Consider the following 24732-nt stretch of genomic DNA (forward strand, 5'->3'; position numbering starts at 1 on the left):
GGGGACCAGTCCTATAGGATTAGGACCCCACTCCTATGACCTCATTTAATTACCTTACCAAAGCCCCTGTCTCTAAATATAGTCCTATTAAGGATTAGGGCTTCAGTATATTGGAGGGAACACAATTGAGTTGGTAACAGAGGCACTTTCCAGACCAATGTGCAGAGATCCCAAGCAGAGCGCAGTCATTTTACTAAGCTGAGGAGGCAGATTGGAGTTCAAGGAAGTGGCTAGAATTTTAGGAAAGAAACCACAGAGGTGGGAGCTATGTGAAGAAAGACCTCCAGAAGTCTCCATAGTTCTCTTGAGTGTAATGCTGAAACCCAATGAGGCTGTACAAAGAATGGAGGGTTGTAGGAGCACGATTCCCAGAGCTCAGAAAGGCTGAGAATCATTCATGTGTTGAGCTGCTAGAATGGAGATTTATACATGTAGGACATTCAGTCAAGACTCCAGAAGGTTACACCTTGGCAGTAGGGCTGAACTAGCCCAGAGTAAAGACTGCCCTCAGCTCACACCAATAAGCTTAATAACAAGCCTTGAAAGGCTCACCATGATCCAAAATTAACCTAATTGCCTCACAGAATGCTCCTAATGTCCTGTAAAGGAAACAATAAAATTTAACAATCCCCAATACAGAGTTTGTGATGCTGATTTAACAAAAAATTACTGCGCGTGGAAAGACTCAGGAAAATGTGAGTCATAGCCAGGAGAAAAAACTGATAAATGGAAGCTACCCAGAAATGACTAACATGATGGAATTAGCAGACAAAGATTTTCATATAGTTTTTTTTGTTTTTTTTTTTTTTTACCATTTATTTATTTTTGAGAGACAGAAACAGAACGAGCAGGGGAGGGGCAGAGAGAGAGAGAGGGAGACACAGAATCTGAAGCAGGCTCCAGGCCCTGAGCTGTCAGCACAGAGCCAGATGTGCGGCTCGAACCCGCGAACCATGAAATCATGACCTGAGCTGAAGTCAAATGCTTAACCGATTGAGCCACTCAGACACCCCAATGCCGTTTTTATACATATGTTCAAATATTTAAAAACATGAATACAATCACAAGAGAAATTGGATGTATAAAAAAGGAACCAAATAGAACTTCTAGCAGTGGAACAATGCAATATCTTACATGAATAATTTACTGGAGAAGCTTATAAGAAGATTAGACACTGATGAAAAGGTCGGTGAATTTGACACAGCAAAAGAAACTAAACTGAAGGAAGAGACACAAGACTGAACATCAGTGACCTGTGGGACAATATTATGAGAGAGAATTTTTGAGTAACCAAAGTCTTGGGGCAGAGAGAAGAAAATATTTGAGAAATAATGGTGAAAAATGTTCCCAAAAGTCTGTGTTTTGTTGAAATATAATTCACATGCCACACAATTCACTCATTTAAACTATACAAATTGATGTCATTTAGTATATTTACAGGCTTGTGCAACTATCATTGCAACCTAATTTTAGATCATTTTGTCCTCGCTAAATCCCCTCCAATCACAGTCAGTTTTAGAGTAATTTCATCACCTTCAAGAGAACCTCCAATACGATGATAATTAGAACTGACTGGAGCAGACATCCTTGAATATTCCTGATTTTGGTGGAAAGCGTCTAGTCTTTCACCTTTAAGTCTGATACTAGCAGTGAAGTACCTAGCGATGTCCTGTATCAAGGTGAGGAAGTGCCTGTTTTTTCTGCGGTTATTAAAATGATCATATTTTCTCTTTATTCTATGTTATTGTCTGTTACATTGATTTTCAGATGTTAAGCCAACCTTATATGCTTCGAATAAATTTCACTTGGTCACGATGTATAATCTTTTTTATACGTTGCTGGATTCGGTTTGCTAGCATTGGTTGAGAATTTTTACATCTGTATTTCCAAGCCACATAGATCTTTAGTTTCTTTTCTTGTGCAATTTTTGTCCAATTGGCTATCAGGGTAATACTGGCCTCATAAAATGGGTTAGAAAGTGTCTATTCCTCTTCTGTTTTTTGGAACAACTTGTGAAGAATTCGTATTCTTCTCTGCATGTTTGGTAAAAATTTACCAGTGCTGCTTCTTTTCTTTGGGCCTGAGCTTTGTAGAAAGTTAAAAATTACTGATTTGATCTCTTTACTTATTATAAACCAAGTCCCATTTTCCATTTCCTTTTTAAAAATTTTTTTTAATGTTTGTTTATTTTTGAGAGACAGAGAGAGAGAGAGAGACAGAGTGCAATTGGGGGAGGTGCAGAGAGAGAGGGAGACAGACTCCAAAGCAGGCTCCAGGCTCCATACTGTCAGCACAGAGCCTGATGTGGGACTCAAACTCTTGAATTGCAAGATCATGACCTGAGCCAAAGTCAGACGCTTAACTGACTGAACCACCCAGGCGCGCCTCTTTTATGTCAGTTTCAGTATTTTGTGTATTCCTGGCAATTTCTCCATTTCATTTAAACTACCTGATGTTAGGGGCGCCTGGGTGGCGCAGTCGGTTAAGCGACTTCAGCCAGGTCACGATCTCGCGGTCCGGGAGTTCGAGCCCCACGTCAGGCTCTGGGCTGATGGCTCAGAGCCTGGAGCCTGTTTCTGATTCTGTGTCTCCCCCTCTCTCTCTGCCCCTCCCCCGTTCATGCTCTGTCTCTCTCTGTCCCAAAAATAAATAAACGTTGAAAAAAAAAAATTTAAACTACCTGATGTTAGTATACAGTTGTTCGTAGTTTTCCCTTATAATCCTTTTTATTTCTGTAAGTTTGGTAAATGTCCTCTCTTCCTGTTTGAAGTAATTTGAGCCTTCTCTCTTTTCCCTTGGCTAGTCTAGCTAAAGTTTTGTCAATTTTGTCTGTCTTTTCAAAGAACCAAATTTTGGTTTCATTGATTTTTTTTTTCTACTGCTTTTCTACCTTGTGGAAACCAGTAATAAAGAGAAAAGTCTTTAAAACAGCCAGTGGAAAACAAGACACATTGATTATAGAGGAAGAGGTAGCCTTGCAATACAGGAGATAATATAATAGCACTACACTTAAAATGGATGCATTGATTCTTTTTAAAAGTTGATTAAACAAACAAAAAAATCACATTTTCTTTGAGTCTGAGGTTGTCAGTTTGATGTCTGCATGAGACCGTATGCTTTACCAGGAAAAACGCTTCTTCCGTCCCTGAATTCCTAGACAACCACTGTGTCCCTGAGTTCTTCATTGTAGAGGTGGTGATTTTTCTTTCCGGCACAAAGGGAAAGAACAGAACTAATAGGTCCTGCTGATACTACCCACAGTGTAGGCACAAGTCTGTGCTGATCATGATGCTTGTAAGGAAATTTTTTTCTCGCTTAGTTTAGCCCTAACCCAGTCATTATCAACCTTGGCTGTTCTTTAAAATCAGCTGGGAAGCATTAAAAAAAGGCTGAAGCCGTCCACATACCAGACCAATTTAAATTTAGAATCTAGTGGTGGAACCAGGCCCTCTGGTTTTGTGCGTGCATGTGTGGGTATAAATATAAAAAATATTGTATATAAAATATGTATGTATAGGTATTTGTATGTTGTGGGGATTTTTTAGTGTTTTTATTTACTTTTCAGAGAGAGAGAGAGACACACACACAGTGTGGGCAGGGGAGGGGCAGAGAGAGAGAGAGACACACAGAATCCGAAGCAGGCTCCAGGCTCCCAGTCGTCAGCATAGAGCCTGATGAAGGGCTCTAACTCACAAACTGTGAGATCATGACTTGAGCCGAAGCCGGACAGTTAACTGACTGAGCCACCCAGGTGCCCTGTTTGTTTGTTTGTTTATTTATTTATTTTATTTTTTCTTATCGCATGGGTCTTTTAAAATATATAACAAAGTGGAAAGAATAGTGATTTTCAAACAGGTGGTATGTTAAAGAAGAGTGAGTTTATGTATTTTTTTAAATGGATAAAGGTGGGCATCATATTGCCATAGCATTTAGATTCCATCAGTCTCATTTTAGAAAGTAATGTTTTACTTCAAAATGTCCAGGTTTACAGTACATTATAAATTACATTCTTCACAACCACTTAAACTTATTATGTATGAGTCCTTATAGATATCAAATGAAAATTGTGCAAGGGAGAACATGTATTAGAAACATTTTTTTTTCAACGTTTTTTATTTATTTTTGGGACAGAGAGAGACAAAGCATGAACGGGGGAGGGGCAGAGAGAGAGGGAGACACAGAATCGGAAACAGGCTCCAGGCTCCGAGCCATCAGCCCAGAGCCTGACGCGGGGCTCGAACTCACGGACCGCGAGATCGTGACCTGGCTGAAGTCAGACGCCCAACCGACTGCGCCACCCAGGCGCCCCTAGAAACATTTTTTTAAGGGCAGGAGAAGGGAAGAGTTAGAAGATCACCAATCTGGATGGATTGCTTTCTTCCTTCTGGAGGCGCAAGGGCCATTCACTAGGATATAGTTTATTTCAAACCTTGTCTTTATAGTTCAGTGAAGCAGAAATGGACCCGTGCTTTACAACTTCATCTGTTTTATGATTGATGAACAGTAAGCACTACAGAAACTTAAATGTGTGTTTGCAGAATTGTGTGGGTGTTTCGGACATGGCACTTTCTATATATAATCTGTGGGCAACGGAGAAACACGTATGTCTTTGCGGCACAAAGTTACTTTTACTATTGTTAAAATGTATTAATATAGCTTATTTTAATAGTAATAATCAAATCATTCTCTTCTAACGGCATCTTTCACTTCCCGTTAGTACTTTAAATTATCTTGTGGGGCGCCTGAGTGGCTCAGTCAGTTAAGCATCTGACTCTTGTTTTCAGCTCAGGTCATGATCCCACGGTTTGTGAGATCAAGCTCCATGTCGGGCTCTGCACTGACAGCGTGGAACCTGCTTGGGATTCTCTCTATCTCTCTCTTTGCTCCAACCCCCCCAACCCCCCCCCACACACAAAACAAATAAAAACATTTTTGAAAATCTTAAAAAAAATAAAATTATCTCACCTAACTGATCTATTTCTAGTTCTCTTAATCCTCAGAAGAGAGGTGAGATCCTTTCCTGGTTTGGGAAGGACCATGCGAATGGACTGCTGGGATCTGTGCACGTTTAATTCTGGGTCTTTGTAACAATCACAGTGGCTCCTTCCCATCACTGAGCACAGCTTACCAGCAGGCCGGGTAGCTGTACCCATGTTCTGTCTAGTGGTCACTACAGCCGTGGGAAGTTGATTCTGTTCTTTTCCGTTTATAGCTGAGAGAAGTGAGGCTTAGAGAGGTTAAGGATCTAGCCCAAGGGCACAGAACTACTTGTGGGGAGGTGGGACTTGCCCCTGGATTGTCTAACTGATGATTTCTACTTCAGCACACTCCTCTCTGGGCTCTGGCTCTTGGTGAAGAGCATCCAGGTGAGTAACAGAAGGAAGAACATTGGATGGGATCTAAAGACCAGGGCTCGCTTTCTAGTTCCAATGCCTGGTTAGCTGTGAGACCTGAGTAAGTCACTTAGCATCTTGCGGGCCGTGTTGTTCAAAATTTGCAGCATCATGTGAGATTTAAACTGTAATCAGTACAAGAGTAAGACAGAGGATTCATTTGTCCTGTTTCCTAGTTCTTATTTTGTTGTAGAATTAGTGAAAAACCATCATACCGTCTTTTGATCACAGAGGAGTTCATAAAACATCATTTGATTTTGTGGAATTGGGAATGAGATTGTTTTCCCCCATCTCTGTTGAATGGCACAGTGAATGGATTGTCAAAGCTTGCAAGCGCATGGGTGTGTGTAGCATCCCTGCCTGATCTTGGCATTGGGCAAATGAATCAGGCGGTATGGGCACAGGAAAATTTAGCACATCTTTTTAGATAGAAAAATATCACCTGCATGCATTCCAGATGGTCCACGAATTGAAGGAACTTGAGTAGAGAATGCCTAAATTGTTCACGTTAAGCTCTGAAGCTGGTCTCTGTCTCTGGAGAGTCGTGTCAGGGTTGAGTTAAAGAAAAAACAAGAATACCATTTGTATTAAAGGGACATCACTTATTCTGATGAGGAGAGAAGAAATTTCTAAGTTCCAGCTTACATGGCCTGATTCCCTACTCTAATTTCAAGAGCCCAGCTAAAGCTTCTGCTGACTCAAAGAATTGTTGCTTCTCCTAAAAAAAATTGCTTCAAATGCCTTCTGTGTTTGCTCACCTGCTTCTGGTTAGTCTTATAAAAAAGTGAAAAAGATCAACTTTGGATATTAAAAATATATATAAAGAATAATTAATGAAGGCCTATGAACTTATTAGCACCTTGCTTGAGAGCTAGTCAAAGCTCCTGTCCCCCCTGTCCCCATCACCTACGCTTCAGTGGTAGCACCAGCCTGAAACTTGATGTTTATCACTCCCATGCCTTTCTTTATACTTTCCTGCATAGGTGTGTCTACCTAAGTGATATATGGCATTGTTTTGCATGTTTTGAGACTTTATATAAATAGAATAATACTGAAGTATTCCTCTGCCCTTTTGATTTTTTCCTTCAAAGTGAGACCATTTTTGAGGGTTATTTGTGTTGATTCAGGTAGTCTAGTTCATTCACTTTCAATGCTGTTTGATATTCCACTGTATGAATACACCATGTCTTCGTTGAAGCTGGTAAAACAAGCACCACAGACTAGATGGCTTATCAACAACATGAATTTATTTCTCACAGTTCTGGAAGCTGGGAAGTCTGAGATCACAGTGTCAGTATGGCCGGGTTCTGGTGAGAGCTGTCTTCTGGGTTGCAGACTGCTGATTTCTCCTTTCATCCTTACATGGAGGAAGGAACGTGAGCTAACTCTCTGGGTTCTTTTGATAAGGGTACTATTCCCATTGTTTTGTTTTGTTTTTAATGGTTATTTTATTTATTTTTGATAGAGGGCGTGGGGAGGGGCAGAGAGACAGGGAGACAGAGGACCTGAAGCGAGCTCTGTGCTGACAGCATAGAGCCCAACGTGGGGCTGGATTTCATGAACCATGAGATCATGACCTGAGCCAAGTTCAAGAGTCAGACGCTTAACCAACTGCACCACCCAGGCGCCCCAACTATTCCCATTCTTAAGGGCTCTCTATCTTCATGACCTAATTATCTCCAAAGCCCCCACCCCCACCCCCTCCAAATACCACCACACTGGGAATTAGATTTCAACGTATGAGTTTTGGAGGAACACAAACATTCAGCCCATAACAACACAGTTTACCTGTTCTTCTGTCGGTGGACATTTTGTTTTGTGATTACAAACAATGCTGCAAGCACAAGCTTGTTTTTTGTCCTCTTGTGTAAATGTGTGTTTCTCTAGGATTTATCTGTGTAGGGCTGGAACTTCCATGTGTTGGGTTCGCACATCCTCAACTTTCCTAGGTAGTGTAGATTGTTGTCCAGAATGATGCCACCAATTTACATTTTCTCCAAAGGTATTTGAGTGTTACTGCGTTTCATCCTTGCCCCCAGTTATCATTACTGGGTAGGACAGAGAAAAAGTACAAGGGCGATGAGCAGTTAGATCAACTCTGCAGACTTGAAACTGTCCTTAAAGAAAAGGACAAGTGTTTGCGGAATAAAATCCAAACTCCTTACCATGGCATACACAGCCCTGCCTTATCTGGCTTCCTCTTACCTGGCCACCTTCCCCGGCCTCCCCTCATTCAGGGTGGCTTTTTTTCTATGACTGGAACATACAGGCAAACTCATTCCCACCTCAGAACTCGTTTTGTCTGCCTGGAACACTCTCTTCCCAGTTCATTGCATGACTGGTTTCTTCTTAGCCTTTAAAAATCAGCCCTTCTGAGAGGCCTCCTCTGACCACACAATTTAAAGGAGTCCCCCTCTTTGTCTTCCTAATTACCCCATGGCTCTCATTCACATTACTCTGTGTGTTTTTTCATTGTATTTATCACAATTTGAAATTGCTTACTTTGTTTCTCTAACCAGAATGTAAATGGCATGAGAGCCACAAACAATGCCTGACATGTGCCAAATCTTAACTGAGTGAATTGACGCTTTCTCTACTTGGTAACTTGTTACCTCTTCCTGTCGCTTCTCTCGCATTCGCTGTCCCAGTATTTTGCTGACCACTGGTGTATAGATTGGGGTGAATGTAGAGGACCCTGATACTATCCTATATAGACACGCTGTCTAGTGCTATTTATGTCCTTCTGAGACGTCCCAAGATCTCAGGCGTTGAATCTATCCACAGTTGAATCTTTCTCCTTTTCTTTTTTTTTTTTAAATGTTTATTTATTTTGAGAGAGATTGACATAGCGCTAGCAGGAGAGGGGCAGGGAGAGAAGGAGAGAGAGAATCCCAAGCAGGCTCCCTGCTCTCAGCATGAACTGTGAGATCATGACCTGAGCCAAAATCGAGTTGGGACTCTCAACCAACTGAGCCACCCAGGTGCCCTTGAATCTTTCTCTTTGGACTAAAGTCAGACCATCCCCCTCTAGCCTCAGTGCCTGGAACCGATGACTACCATCCTTCTCTCTCCGTCTTTCTGGAGGTCATCGTGGCTTCCGTAAGTGCTTGGTAGAGGATGGGGTTTGCCTTAGTCATCTCTGGCCCTTTCTTGCCAACTGATGGTGTGGAAGACTCCTCAAGGGGCCGAGCATATATGTATTTACTCCTCATCTGGGTAGTGGCGACTTTGTGATCATCACTTGAATCACCTGTGATTCCTGAATCTGGCTGACCTCCTAAAGGATTACTTATTGCTTCTGGGAGAAAATACGATGATTATTCTGAGACTGATCAGTTGATTCACTCACTTTTGTGCCCTCCACCCCTCATGACACCTCGTTCCTGGGCTGGGACAGGCGGTCTCTTTGGCGTTCTCCCTGTACTACTTCCAGTCGCTGCCCTTAACCTCATTGTTTGTCATGGTCTCTTTTGCCCTGAGGAGAGGGAAATATGTTTTTAAGCTTTGTATCATTAGTGCTTGGCACACAGTAGTCATTTAATAAGTGTTTATTAAGCAGATAAATAAGTAGATGGAATGAATTCTAGACCTGGAATGAAAACCTGGTTTATTAAGACATTCAGGGTCTAGAGAGACAGTGCCAGCCGTGTGTCTGACAAGAATTTGTAACCCATGGCCACTCAGCTCCAGAGAAAACCAGGTTTTCCACAGACTGTTGAGGTAAGAACCAGACTTTGAATGAGGCACCGTTAGTCTGTCCTCATCCCGCACTATCAGCCATGGATAGAGCAGCGACCAGACGCCCAGAATTCTGCTCCACCCCCGTGTATATCCCCGGCAGAGATTTCACTTTGTTTATTCAGTCAACATTTGTTAAGTGTTTCTATGTTTTCACGTGAACAAGGGAGCAAGAAGCAGTGTGTTGTCACTTTGCTTCATAGTGTGACACAGAGAAAGCGTCTGTGTTATTTGGACAGTGATTCAACTGAGCATCATCTCTGAAGGATATGGATGGACGTGGCACTGTCATCTTTGTTTCCCAGGGCCAGTCCTGTAGAGCAGTATGTAAAGAGTGGATGCGAATAGCGGTGGTGTTTTCCGCCCACACTCTTGTGTGCATTGTCTACTGCTGGGTCACCACGAAGTGTGACAGAGAAACTTCAGGGGTTCTCTTTCTGGCTGTGGACACACATACAGTCTTTTTATCACCTGCTTTTGATTTGCTAGTTTGGCTCAAATGCGGGTATTCCTAATTTCTGGATTTCACTCTGTGCTGTAGTGGAAAAACTGAAAAGACAGTCCCCATCGCTTCTGAGCCTTTTGGCTAAGATCAAGTGTAGTGTCTGATAAGACCCTCCCTCTAAGGAAACGCATAATTTGAAGAGGGTTATCTTTTCATTACAGATTGTCTTGTGCCAGCTTTAGCAAGGGGATTAGGGGAGGTGTGTTTGAAACAGTTCAACTCATTCCGTATTGCCTCAATCGTATTTATGTTCTTTAAAATGATTTTATTTTTCTATGTTGAATATATTCCTGAAGGATTCCATACCTTGTGTCTGGAATAAGGTAGAGCATGAAATATACACACACAATATTTGTTATCTTGTAGGAAAATGAAGCAACAGAATAATCATAATAAATTAATTTGAATGAAAATCTATTTTTAAATCTTCTTTTGTGTATTATCTAACATAGTTGGAGAAAAATGCAGTGCAGTTCTGTGTTTTTAAAAAATTAAGTATAACATTTGCTCATAAATATGTGATTGGCATCCCAAATGTTACCAATTTTATTTAGCACCTCCATGAAAAGTTAGACTCTAAAAGATTTTGCTTTATTTGTTCATTTAGTTTTTTTATAAGCTGGTGGAAAATTTATAAATGAGAATGGAAATACTAACAGTTCCAGAAGATACTTGTTTCTTTACTAACAAATAATGTGCATTTAATTTATTTGGCTTATTTGGTGTCTCTCTGTTAAATAGAGTTTAATTTTCTATAACTTTCTTTGGGGAGTAGAAATTTAGTTTTCTTCCTATCTTTCAAAATTCTTACTGGCAATGACTGATTTCTCTGCTTGAATTTTTTTTTTTCTTCAAAAACACACCCATACGTGAATACAGATAAGGGCCTAGAAATAAATAGAGCACAATATTAGAGATGGCCATCACCATGTGGTCAGATTATGAGCACGTTTAAAATCTTTATACTTTTCTGTAATCTCCCAAATTTTCTACAAGGAGATGGTGTTACTTTAACCATTTATGGTGTTAGCATAAAAGGCCACCAACAAAATGTACTTTAAAATATTTGGCTCATACAGTGGAAAAGGTTTGCTTAGGCTAATACTCTGGACATGTTTTTTTTTACATCTTGATCCCGGCAGGGCTTTGCTGAGCACACTTTGCGGCCAACTTTACCTGGAGCAGAGTGTTTTAATCCCTTTACTTATCAGTTACATTGAAGTGCATATATGTATCTTCTTAAAAGGTGATCATTTTATCTGTCAAAAAATGTGTAAGATCTGAACTATGCATAAACAAAATAAAAAAGTAACCCTGAGGTCAGGAATAAAGAGAGACAAAGATTTGAAGTACTGCTTTAAGCTGTAAGTACATCAGTAGTTTCTTTAACATTTACATCTGGAGAAACCTACACATTTAAAGTGTTTTCTTCTCCCTCAATTTATGCAGTACTAGTATATGACAACCTTGTGGCCCTAAGATTTTTTTGAAGAGGCTTTTATTGTGAAAAACTGAGAAGAGAAAAAACAACCCATGATTTAGCAGAATGGATTATTCAAAACTGAGATTACCTAAAATAGACATATAGAAAAGCTGACACTGATACATAAAATGTGTGGCATACCCCAATATATATAGATATTCAAAATAAGATTTATTATTATTTTTAACAACTCAATCCTTTAAATAAAACTGCCTTGAAATATGACCCTAATAGAATAGTAGATACAGATACAACTATTTTTCACTTGGAAACATTTTTATTTTTAATACATTTTTATTTTTATTTTTTAATTTTTTTTCTTAATGTTTTTATTTATTTTTGAGACAGAGAGAGACTAGAGCATGAGCAGGGAAGGGGCAGAGAGAGAGGGAGACACAGAATCGGAAGCAGGCTCCAGGCTCTGAGCCATCAGCACAGAGCTCAATATGGGGCTCAAACTCACAGACTGTGAGAGCATGACCTGAGCCGAAGTCGGACGCTCAACTGACTGAGCCACCCAGGCATCCCTTTAATACATTTTTAAAGAAGCAGCATCAATTTCTTTATTACATGGAATTATCATTTTTAAAGTAACGATAATTTTTTTTGAGAGAGAGAGAGCATGAGTGGGGAAAAGAGGCAGAAGGAAAGAGAATCTTTTTAAATTTTTTTTAATGTTTATTATTTATTTTTGAGAGAGAGAGAAAGAGTATGAGCAGGGGAGGGGCAGAGAGAGAGAGAGAGGGAGACACAGAATTTGAAGCAGCTCCAGGCTCCGGGCTGTCTGCAGAGAGCCTGAGACGGGGCTCGAACTCACGAACCGTGAGATCATGACCTGAGCTGAAGTCGTGAAGTCGGAAGCTTGACCGACTGAGCCACCTGGGCGCCCCCCCCCCGAAAGAGAGAGAATCTTAAGCAGGCTCCACACTCGGCAGGGAGCCCAACGTGGGACTTGGTCCCCTGAGATCGTGACTTGAGCTGAAATCAAAAGTTGGGTGCTTAATGGACGGAGCCACCCAGATGGCCCTAAAGTAAAGATACTTTTAAATAACATTCTGTCACTCAACATGAAGCAGCGAGGGGAAAGATGGCATCTCGTTCTCTCTCCGGTCTCCAATTAACCAAGGCTTTATTCAGTATCCACTATGGGTTCCGCACCCCAAAACAGTTCTTACTGTCGTACAAAAACAGATTCAGTGAAGGCTTTGTTGTCACTGTTAGACGTTGTACTGTTGTGTGCTATTTTTCCAGAGCTATATGGATGCACATTATTCCAATTAGTTTAATATTTGTCTCACTTGATAGAAACTGAAAGTTCACTCACGAGTGAAAAGAGAGGGGAAAAGGCAAAGTTAAAAAAAAAAAGAGAGAGAGAGGCATCTAACACTGATCAAGCCATGAGTCTAGGCACCTCTGTTGACTTCTGGGGAGAGACCTGAGGTTTGCTAGGTGGGAGAGAAGCAGCAGCCTGGCTGACGGCAGGCAGGGCGACCGTGGGGCAAATGGCACTTTGTGACCCTGCTCTCCTGGGTGAGGCTGTAGCCCGCCCCGAAGAGCTCCTGCCTCTCGCTTTGGTGCTGTTGGCTTCACGGCTTCCTGAGACTCCTTCACTCCCAGATTGCCCGGAGGCCAGCAGGGGTTCTCCTTGACCTTCACTTCCTGAGCCTGCCGGGAGGTTTGGGAACCATCGGATCCTCCTGCTCTCCCGTCTTCCTGACAGAACTCTAGCCGAGAATGGACGCTGATGCTCATTTGCTCCTCCTCTGGCGTCCTGAAGAGCGGATTTCGTTTTCCAACTACAGATGTAAGCCAGTGATGACTCGGGCTGTATTCTAAATGTATAATAGAGCATATTTCTTGGTATTTCCTGGTCCTTACACTTACTTGAAATCTCGCACACACACCCTCCCCCCGAAAAACAAAACAAATGGGAGTGCCAGCATTAAATATTTTCGTTTATTATAGCCGCTATTGTTCTTATTGTATCCTGCTTTACACCGGAATTGTGACAAAGGGCAATTAGTTTTAGAGAAAGTGAAGACAGGTAGGAAGGTAGCTTCAGCTTTTCCCAAACCTGGCTGGAGGGGAAATTCGCACATCCTTCAAGTTTGTGAAACAGGCGTCGAATCTTTATGAAATGGGCCAGCAGAAGAAGGTCATCCCCATTCAGGTATCGGAGAACTGGAATCTCCTCAGGGTTAGGTAGCTTTGCAGCACAGAGAAAGAGAAGAGAAGCTCAGGGTCCATCTGTGGAAACGGGGAGGCAGGAGGAGGTGTGGGGTGGTACTAATTTGGAGTTGGAATCCCTCGAGTCTCGTTAGCTACTCAAGGGGGCCGTGGTGGTGTTATTCTAACCCGGAGGAGGAAGGGGCTGAAATGCTGTGGAGATATGAGAGGTCAGAGCACATAGAATTTGGGTACTTTCAAGGGCTTACAATTTATGCAAGTAATTTATGAGCATATGCTGAGGGGAGCACAAAGATGCCGCAAACACAGTCCCTTCCCCGGGAGATGCCCCGTGGGGAGAGCATGGTCCGTGCTGGACTGGAGCTAGGAAAGGCACTGAGTGGGCAGCCTTCCTCAGAGAAGGTAGCAGCTGAGCCGAGTTTTCAAGAAAGACCGGGATGGCTGAAATTCCTTTCCTTCCAGAACGTGCCCCACCCACCAGGAGGCCATTCCACATTAATCTCTCCATGACCCCTCCTCACAGCCTTTGGTGATTCAGGCTGATGGTCTCCTTGCAGCTGCAGGTAGGGAAATGGCTCTGCAGGACGGTCTTGCCTGAAAGTTTCCAGGGCGTGGATTCAGGGCCGGCCTCAGTTGGGTGGGCTAAATACAAGCTGAACTGCTACGTTCTGCAAGCAGAGTGACCACTTACCTGCAAGGGATACAAGAACTCACAGCATTTTCATCCCTCCCTGCATCAGAAGGTAAGGAGGGAGGGAGGGACAGAGGAATATGAGATGGATGAATAACAGGAATGGACCAGCATTTTTGACTTCCCTTCAATCCCAAATTCCGGAAGATGACAGAAAACTTTTTAAGAGAGTAAATCAACAATGGCTATAGGAAATAGGAAAGATTTTTGGGGCGCCTGGGTGGCTCAGTCGTTTAAGTGTCCGACTTCAGCTGGGGTCATGATCTTGCGGGTTATGAGTTCGAACTCCGCGTCAGGCTCTGTGCTGACGGCTCAGAGCCTGGAGCCTGCTTCGGATTCTGTGTCTCCCTCGCTCGTGTTCTGTCTCTCTCTCTCTCTCAAAAATAAACAAACATCAAAAAAGGTTTTTTTTAAATAAAAAAATTTTTAAAAAGGAAATAGAAAAGAATCTGATCAGCAGGAATAATCTTATTGAATTCCTGAAAATCACAAAGCAAACAGGACCATATCCACAGAGAGATAAATGACCAAATGGAACCACTAACCCAAAACACACACAATCTGAGATCAACGTTAATAAAAGTGAGAAGCAGGAGGGGCCCTGAGGTAAATATTAGGATGACCAGTTGGGAGCCAGCCGGCACCTCGCCCTCCACATTGAACCCTGGCGCCCTCAGGCTGGGGCTGGAAGTCTGCACTGGGGCCAGCCTTCTGCCCCTCTGCAGTACATCTACTTTCCCACAGTCCCCCCAAACTAACTTCAGTAAGCAGAACATGCGGGAAAGCCAGGATCCTCAATTACAAAATGAACACATGGCCAGGAATCACCAAATATCTGAGGAAAATTGAGGCCGTGAAAGAGAGGACAGATTTACTTATAAGGGATACCAATACTCAAGGAGACAGCATTCGTAGCCAGAGGGAGGCTTTGGAATATATATGGTTAATATTTTCTGAGGACTTTGAGAGAACGGTTGTCAAAGAGAAGAAATAACTAGAAGACTTGGAAATTAATTCTATGCACATAGAAAAAAAAAAAAGATGTGTTAACAATTTTAGAGTGGCCATTAAAATACAACGTATTAAAAGATTGAGTTTAATAGGCTGAGGAAAACAACGAAATCCAGTTACATACTGTTTGCAAGAGACGTGTCTAAAACTGTATAAAAACACTGAAAATCAAAGAATGAAAAAAAAATGTACCAAGCAAATGCTAACTGAAAAGAAAGCAGGTGTAGCAATTTAACACCATGTAGAATAGCATTTAAGGCAAAGGTCGCCAGGAGGGAAATTGGGAATAACACCTATTGATAATGTTACAGTTTTGTTGTTGTTGTCAAAAAGAAAAACCTTCACTGATAACACTGACTCACATAATGGGCGCAGCTGAAGAGCGAATAAGCGAGGAAAACCCCAGGAAGATGGTCAGCATCTGTAATTTCCTAACCTATATTTCTAAAGATACAGAAAGCAAAACCTGATAGGAATAGCGGGAGAAAGGAACAAGTTCGCAATCATCTTTCATAGGTTGCTCAGAAGTAAGCCAATAATATAAAAAGAAAAGGATAGAGAAGTGTCAGTGGGACCAGTAGACATACACAAGCTTGTGACAACAGTGCCCTTTTTGGGGGGGTCGAATATACATGGAACAGTCACAAAAATTCTGGACTCGGCCACCAATAAAAATGATCAATACATTTCGAACAGCAGGGAAAACAGTGCAAGCCATATTCCTTGATCATGCAGAAATGAACAAGAGAAGGATGGCAAATTGTAAAAATCTATTTGAAAATGCTATTAACTACGGAGTTGAAGAAACCAAAGTAGACAGGACAAACTATTTAGAAGGGAAAGAAAACCAGAGGACTCCATATGGCCAGGGAGGCACAGAGAGGGCAGGGTGGGGGTGGGGAGGAGGCGCTACTAGTTTAGACTGGGTGCTGGAGAGAGGACTCTGAACAGAAACCTGAAAGAAGTGGCGCAGCAGCTGTGTGCTAAGTAGGGGAGGGGTGTTTTAGGTTGAGGGAAGAGCAGGTGCAAAAGCCCTGTGGCAGGGATATGCCTGGTGGTGTTGAGGAACAGTGAGAAGGCCAGCGTGGCTGGAGCAGGCCGAGGGAGGAGAGAGCAGAACAGAGGGAACATTAAGGAAGTCCAGAGCCTGTACAGGATTGCAGGTCTCTTCTAGGACCTTGGCTTTTACTCTGAGTAGGATTAGAAGCCACTGGATAGTTTGGAGCCTGAACAGCTGACTGTGGTGGCCGGACTGATGGCAAGTGGTGGGGATAGTGCTGAGCACTTCGTGGATCCTCAGTCCCTGTTGGCTGGATCTGAAGTCTCCCTTCTGTTTGGTGTGTATGAGATAGGCCTGCCTGTAATGAATATGGAGGTCCTATTTCCACTTACCTAGAAGTGTAGAATTTTTAGAGGTTGACAACACCTTTGAGGTCTGGAGCAATCTCTTCCTTTAATCATTGATGAAATGAAAGGCCTCAGAGGTGAAGGGGCGTGTTTGGAGCCGCACACTAGATATGCTACATAGATCTCTCTTTTTTAAAAAAAAATTTTTTTTCAACGTTTATTTATTTTTGGGACAGAGAGAGACAGAGCATGAACAGGGGAGGGGCAGAGAGAGAGGGAGACACAGAATCGGAAACAGGCTCCAGGCTCCGAGCCATCAGCCCAGAGCCTGACGCGGGGCTCGAACTCACGGACCGCGAGATCGTGACCTGGCTGAAGTCGGACACTTAACCGACTGCGCCACCCAGGCGCCCCAGATCTCTCTTTTTTTAAATACATACTTTTGAATGTTTCTTTTTGGGAGGGAGCGAGAGCCTGGGAGCACGCACCAGTGGGAGAGGGACAGAGAGACAGAAGGAGAAGGAAGATCCCAAGCAGGGTCTGCACTGATGCAGGGCTCAAACCCACAAACTGCAAGATCATGATCTGAGCTGAAGTCGGATACTTACCCGACTGAGCCACCCAGTGTCCCCCATAGATCTCTCTTTATATCTATCTACATTTCAACTTTATTGAGGTATAATTGACTAACATAGAGAGCTATCATTTACTGAGTACTTTGTCGGTGCCAAGCACCACACCAAGTACTTTGCATTCCCTTTGAATCTTCACAGCCATCTATTTGGTGGGAAGCATTGTCCACATCTAATTGAGAAGGGCCGTGAAGTTCAAGTTCACCCACTAAGCTAAGTGGCAAGGTTGAGGTATGAAACTACATCCCCGTAACCCGAAGACCAGGATATTAACCGTTGCCAGTCGCTGAGCATGTCCTCTGAGCCGTGCCCTGGGTGGGATAGAGGAATCAGTAAGGCAGAGATTTTGTGCTTCCGGAGCTCACCATCCAGTAGGAAAGGCAGCCGCAAGGGCAGGTAAGGCAGCATGGTTCAGTGAGCATAGGGACCAAGGGCAGTACGTGGAGGACCCAGAGAAGGCTGTGATTGGGCAAAGGACTAGGAGGTCTGGGAAGTGTCTCCAAGGAGATGGCACATATGTTGTGGTCTTGCACATGGTGAGAGCCCAGGTCTCCTGACTCAGTCCAGGGCTTTCTACTATAGCACAATGGAGAAACAAACACAGTACAAAACCCTAAAACCAAACCCCCAAAGCAACACTACTTGGTCTCAGAGTAAACACAGTAAATGTTAGTTGGGTCTAAGTGTGAACTAAAAGGAATTTCTGAAGAACAATAAGGCTGCCTCATTTCCACCTGAAATTTTCACTATGTGTTTTTTTTCATTGAATTCCAAAACTCTTAATAGGCCGTAGATTACACACAAGTATAATCTGAGTAATAACACCGACAAAAGCCATTTACTCTTATTATTCTAAGTGCTTTGAACTGTTTTCAAAAATGTACCTACCTTCACTTTGGTCCCGACACTGATTCTTGCCTGTTGGCCCATTGCCAGAAAGGCGATTGAAATCTTGTCTTGTTCTAAGATGCGAACTCCAATGTAATGATTCAAAGCCAGAAAGACAGGTTTAAATGACACAAAGGGTGAGGTAGGGGCAGAACTGGACCAATTCCAAGCCCTTACTCTGTTGCCAGCTTGATCTGAATATTGACCTCCCAAGATATTGATGTATACCCTGGGCAGAAAGGAAATTAAAAATTATAAACGGTAACGTTATGATCCAACCTTGAAATTAGCCCTGTCACTTGCTGGCCAAGGGGAGCTACAGTTCATGCTAGCCAGTAGCGTGTGGAGAGTGCAAAACCGCACGTAACCTTTGGCATGGTGATACCGCCACTGAATTTTATGCTAATTTGAAGTAGTGGGTCCAGACTGGGTCCAAAAGGCAGAACCAGGATGGTAAAAGGGGTCTGGAAAACTATGTGCTGGGAAGAAAGAAGGGGAAACGGGAAAGGATTAGTCTGGACGAGCAGACATACAGGACACCAGGCGATCCCTGAAAGAGGGGAGAAGAACAGTGCTTGGATTTTCTCCAGGACGAAATGCAGAGCAGCGGGGGAAGGCCTAGTTGGCCTCAGTACAGGATGGCTGTGTTTTCGTAGCACCCAGCAACTGGGAGCCCGGAGTCCTTCCAGGAGGGCTCTCATCAGGGCCGGGTGTGGGCAGGAGTGGCTCAGGGAACATCTCTGAGATGGCTCAGAGCGCAGCTGAAAAGCCCTGTGACGGAGCACAAGGTGGAAGTTAGACTAATGGGGCCTCTCCAGTCTCTCAGCATAGCCGACGCTACATTTTACGTCATTACATACATATCAAGCCTGACCAAGTGTGCGATCTGGTGGCACTAATGACTGCCCTTCTACCTCGTGCTCTCTCACCTTCTCCCAACTTGGATCACCACCCCTTTCTTGAGCTCTGGGTATTTAGAGAGTTGGCTGAATTTGATAACAAATTATTATTTTTTTAACTAGACGAGTTGGCCATGACGGCCCCTAGAGTAAGATAACTAACATCTTCTTTCCCCACTATTGATTAGTGGTAGTGATCTAATAACAAAAGTGCAAATGAGAAATTGAGGTAATTATCTTACTGTATCTGGGAGGAGGAAGGCTTGGTTTCATCTCGAAATGGGGATGAAAATAATATTTGGCTAAAATTATTTACATAGATTGTTCATTTGATAAATGTTCTGTGAGTGCAGACACATGCTGGTAGTGGTAAGGATTCAGAATGTGGCTTCAAAGAACACCCTTCTAGGGGCACCTGGGCGGCTCAGTCAGTTAAACGTCCAACTTCCGCTCAGGTCATGATCTCATAGTTCATGAGTTCGAGCCCCACGTCAGGCTCTGTGCTGACAGCTTAGGGCCTGGAGCCTGCTTCAGATTCTGTGTCTCCCTCTCTTTCTACCCCACCCCTGCTTGTGCTCTCTCTCTCTCTTTCTCTGGCTCTCAAAAATGAATAAATGTTAAAAAAAAATTAAAAAACATAAAGCAAAGAACATCAGTCCAGCAGGGGGATGGGCTTGCTGCACAAGAGGCAGCTAGAAGGGGTCCGTGAGAGTATGTGGAAGTTCCATCAGAGCACCAGGAATTGAGCTGCTGGATCAGGGGACTTCATAGACAAGGGAAAGGTCCTAGAAACCAATGAATATTTATTTGGTGACAATACAGTACCTCACCAAACGTAATAAAGCATCGCTTTATTAAACCCGGAAGGATGAGTAGAAATTCTCCAGTAATACAAATAGGGATAATGGACTGAGTGCTGCTTTGGACTTAAAAAACACAGGGGCACCTGGGTGGCTCAGTCGGTTGAGCGTCCGACTTCGGCTCAGGTCATGATCTCACAGCTCGTGAGTTCGAGCCCCGCGTTGGGCTCTGTGCTGACAGCTCAGAGCCTGGAGCCTGTTTCAGATTCTGTGTCTCCCTCTCTTTCTGCCCCTAACCCACTCGCGTTCTGTCTCTGTCAAAAATAAATAAACATTAAAAAAGGAATTAAAAAAAAAAAAAACCACAAATGTCCTAAGTTTCTCAAATACTGGCAGAATGTCCAAATTTTGTCAATTACTGACAGAATTTCTCAGGATGAGATTGCTATTCCTGTAAATAATTTAAAGGGAGGAGAATATCTCTTTCTGAAAACTCAAAGAGTTTGAACTGCATTTGAAGGTCAGCCCAGGTGGCTCAGTCGGTTAAGCATCTGACATCAGCTCAGGTCATATTCTCCCAGTTTGTGGGTTTAAGCCCCATATTGGGCTCTGTGCTGACAGCTCAGAGCCTGGATCCTGCTTGGGATTCTGTGTCTCCCTCTGTGCCCCTCCCCTGCTCGTACGCTATCTCTCCCTCACAAATAAATAAATATTAAAAAAATAAAAATAAATGAAATTAAGACCCAAATTTAATTTTTTCAGGTTAAATGAAATAATGTGAAGTCATAGAGTATATGAGTTAGTAGGTCAAAATTGGATCAGGATCTTAATTTCTTTAGAGATTTTGTTTGTATGTTATTGTTGGTTGTGGCTATAGGAATATAGGAACAGTTACAAATATATCTCAAATTATAATAACACACACACACACACACACACACACACACAAACACAAACTATAACAACACAGTGTAGCAGCTATCCATTGTAAATTATTTCCATAGATGAGTCAGTATAACATTATCAGGGCACAGGCTCTAGGAAGATCACTAGATTCATATCCCAAATCCTTAGGGTGACCATATAGTTTATTGAGAGTTTTTTTCTAATATTGAAATCATATAGTTCATGTTTCTTGCTGTTTATAGAAAGAATATGATGAGCTTTGTTTTACATAGTTGCCTGGGATTTTTCCACTGGGAAGCAAATGGAATGACATAAATAAAAAATTTCTCTGAGTTTAACATTACTGCCAAAGACTAACTTAAATAAATCTTAAAGCCATTCTTATCATTTAAAAGGAAAAAGAAAGCTTCTAGTTATAAGATGAATAAGTTCTAGGGATTTAATGTACAACATACAGATTATAGCTAGTAATACTGTATATATACTTGAAAGTTGCTAAGAGAGTGTATCTTAAATGTTCTTAACACAAAAAAGAAATGGTAATTATGTGATGTGATGGAGATGTTAGATAATGCAATGGGATAATCATTTTGAAATATATCAAGTATATCAAATCAACACATTTTATGCCTTTAATTTACACAATGTTGAATGTCAATTGTATCTCAATAGAGTTGGAAAAAATAAAAGAAAAAATAAAATTTCACAACACCCCCGCCCCCCCCTCCCCACCCCCCCAGCTAAAAGGCAGCAAGAGAAACTTAGAAGCCTACCAGACATTTCCATTGGGATGATAGCAGGAAATTCTGCCAGAAGAATCTAGCAATGCTAAAATTGCAGGGTCAGTGGGCATGTCTTCTTGGACTATACAAGTGAAGCCATTTATTTTGTTGGGCACTCGGATGATGGCTAGGTTTCCAGATGGGTAGCTGAGATTAGATAAGGTTATTTGAGTTGTTCTAATGGTCCTTGACTATTCTGGGTATAAATTTATGAGAGAGCCCTTTGAAACCATCCTAGAATGGGAATTACTGTTATTACAAAAAGGATTTTATGCTTTTTATGGGATCAAAGTATATTTACAAGACACAAAAATCCTCAACAAAATACTGGTAAATGGAATCCAGTGACATATAAAAAGGATTATATAGTATTAGATACAGAGGAATTTATCCCAGGAATGCAAGGTTGGCTTAACATCTAAAAATCCATCAATGAAATATACTATATTGATAGAATAAAAAGAAAAAAAAAATCATCAGTATACACAGAAAGAGCATTTGAGGGGCACCTGGGTGGCTCAGTCAGTTAAGCGTCCGACTTCAGCTCATGTCATGATCTCACAGTTGGTGGGTTCGAGCCCTGCGTTGGGCTCTATGCTGACAGCTCAGAGCCTGGAGCCTGTTTCAGATTCTGTGTCTCCCTCTCTCCCTGCCCCTCCCCTGTTCATGCTCTGTCTCTGTCTCAAGAATAAATAAACATTAAAGAAAAAAATTTTTAAAGAAAAAAAAAGAAAAAGCATTTGACAAAAACTTACACCTTTTCATGATAACAACTCAGTGAACTAGGAATGAAAGGGAGACTCCTCAATCTAATAGAATGTCTAACAAAAACCCACAGCTAACATCATACTTAATGGTGAAAGACTGATTTCCTGCTAAGATCAGTAACTAAACAAAAATGTCCATTCTCCCCACTTCTATTCAACATTACACTAAACGTTCTAACCAGGGAAATTTTATGCAAGAAAAAGAAATGAATGGCATCCAGATTGCAAATGAAAGATGTAAAACTTTGTTTGCAGATGACATGCTCTTGTATTTAGAAAATCCAAAGGAATCCACAAAACAATATATTAGAACAAACAAGTTCAGCAGGGTTGTAGGCTACAAGACCAACATATAAAAATAAATTGTATTTCTATATACTAGCAGTGAACATTCTGAAAGTGTAATTAAGAAAATAATTCCATTTGCAATAGCATCAAAAAGAATAAAGTCTACTGAGGATAATTTACCATTAATACTCAGTCCTATCTAAGCTGATCAGAAACCCAGAGGTGAAGTAAACACAAGATTGAATCATTTTGAAAAGCAGCCATGGCCTTCAAGAATTAAAGCCAGGGAATTAACTGATAATAATAATAAAAGAAGGGGGGATTTATTTAAAATGTACTGTATTTATTTAAATGTATTTATTTAAAACAAAACTTACACTCTTTCTCATAGGGCCTACAGACTAAAACTTCATTATAATTCCTAAGACATGAAAGTTATTTTTCTGGTTGATTATTGGGATTTGACTAGACTTTTAGGAAACTATGACTAAACATGACTTTCTCCTAAAAATTGGGGCCTTTAGTCACCAAAAAACCCACCTCATTTTATAGTTTTGTTTGTTTTTTACTTTCCTGAAAGTATTAAATGGCCTTTATGTCAGAATAGCAAATGGCTTGGCCATCAGGCAGAAGTTCAAGTGATGAATCACTTAGCGTTTCATAACACAGACACTGAATTTTTGTACTAAAAAATAATGTGCTGCTCACAGATGTGTAAATCGGTACATATTTTCTGGGGGGAGAAAGTCTACCAAAGTTTTAAAATGCCTGTAATTTCTTTTTTTAATAATTTATTCAGATTTCTTTAGGTTTTTTGTTTGTGTGTGTATGTATTTAACCTCTACACCCAATGTGGGGTTTGAACTCGCATCCCTGAGATACAGAGTCAAATGCTCTACTGACTGGGCCAGCCAGGTGCCCCAAATGTCTGTAATTTCTTACCCAGAATTTCTACCCCTAGGCATCTAGCCATTTAATTCAAGGAAATAAGTGATAAGTACGCAAAGAAGTCTGCACAAAGCTGTTCATTTAGCTGTTGTATATAGTAGCAAAAAAAAAAAAAAGTGAAACAACCTTTGTGGTTAGGTTAAATGAATTATAATACATCCCCATTATTAAATACCTTATGGTTATAAAAATGGCGGTGTATCTCTATATTTATTGCATATTATATACTCATAACATTATTACATATTATGCAGAAAGGGAAAGTTATAAAATATGAATAGCTAGTTGAAGAATTGATTTTTAAAGAATTATATAGGGGCACCTGGGTGGCTCAGTCAGTTGAGCGTCCAGCTTTGGCTCAGGTCATAATCTCACAGTTTGTGGGTTCAAGCCCCACATTGGGCTCTGTGCTGACAGCTCAGAGCCTGGAGCCTGCTTCAGATTCTGTGTCTCCCTCTCTTTCTGCCCCTCCCCTGCTTGTGCACACACTCTATCTCTCAAAAAGAAATAAATAAAAATGAAAATATATATATATGCTCATAGAAAGAAATAGGAAAGTTAAATAAGATGTTAATAGCTTTTCATTGGGTGGTGGGATTTGGGGTATAACTATTTTTTTCTTTATAGTTTTCTATATATTTTTTCTATATCATTTTTGTAAAGAAATAAAACTAATAAAAATAACTTGTTGAAAGGATACAATATTTGTGTTGTTCCATCTGGAAATGAAGTCAGAAACTTGCTCCCATGTTTGTAGTGCTTCTCTAAGAGCTCATTCCTCATGATCTGACCACGAAAAATGAAAGGACCCTTAACCATTAATTGTTCCAGATATAACACATCAATTATGATAGTAACAAGCATCCTTTGCTTGCTAAACAGTGATACAAAGTATTTCTTAATTTAAATTTTTGGGGGACACCTGGGTGGCTCAGCTGGGTAAGCGTCTGACTTCGGCTCAGGTCATGATCTTGTGATTCATGGGTTTGAGCCCTGTGTCAGTCTCTGTGCTAACAGCTCAGAGCCTGGAGCCTGCTTCAGAGTCTGTATCTCCCTCTCTATACCCCTTCCCCACTCACACTCTGTCTCTCTCCCTCAAAAATAAAATAAACATTAAAAAAATTTTTTTAAATAAATAAATTTTTGGCCCTGCAACAGTGACCGGGAATAATCCTTAGGAATCATTAAAGAGTATTCCTAACCCCTGCAGATAACTTGATAAAAGTTTTCAGGCAGGGATCTGACATTACATATCTGTTTGAATTTTTTTTTTAATTTTTACCTTATTCACATCTTACTGTAAAAACAAAACAGGAGATTACAAACCAGCTGTAGCCCAATGGAAAGATTCAATATACTGATTGTAGTAGTGGTTACATAACTGCCAAAATTCATAGAGCTGTACATCCAAAAAAGGTGAATCTTACTGTATATAAATTATACTTCAACAGACTGCAGTTGCATTGG

The 24732-nt window shown here is 41.4% G+C and overlaps 1 protein-coding gene and 1 long non-coding RNA gene across 3 annotated transcripts in view; one reads left to right on the plus strand and one right to left on the minus strand.

Annotated features, from left to right (window-relative positions):
• On the plus strand, nt 1-11830 carry LOC121033839 (uncharacterized). The gene is made up of 3 exons (XR_005792144.1): nt 1-216; nt 9347-9357; nt 11820-11830. It is a non-coding gene; the product is annotated as an uncharacterized LOC121033839 (long non-coding RNA).
• Nucleotides 8769-24732, minus strand: part of ERICH6 (glutamate rich 6) — a 33319-nt gene continuing 17355 nt past the window's right edge. The window contains exons 11-14 of one of the 2 annotated variants that reach the window (XM_040480482.1): nt 23966-24051; nt 21254-21409; nt 17876-18104; nt 8769-8868 (exon numbers count right to left, since the gene is read on the minus strand). In XM_040480482.1, coding sequence (XP_040336416.1) covers nt 8842-8868; nt 17876-18104; nt 21254-21409; nt 23966-24051 — 498 coding nt within the window. In that variant the 3' untranslated portion in view covers nt 8769-8841. Of the gene's footprint in view, nt 8869-13053; nt 13326-17875; nt 18105-21253; nt 21410-23965; nt 24052-24732 lie in introns of those variants that run through there. The other variant, XM_040480483.1, reaches the window with a different exon arrangement.

Source organism: Herpailurus yagouaroundi, unplaced genomic scaffold (assembly GCF_014898765.1).
Source record: "Herpailurus yagouaroundi ecotype Mexico unplaced genomic scaffold, PumYag 159, whole genome shotgun sequence".
NCBI classification, from domain to species: Eukaryota; Metazoa; Chordata; class Mammalia; order Carnivora; family Felidae; genus Herpailurus; species Herpailurus yagouaroundi.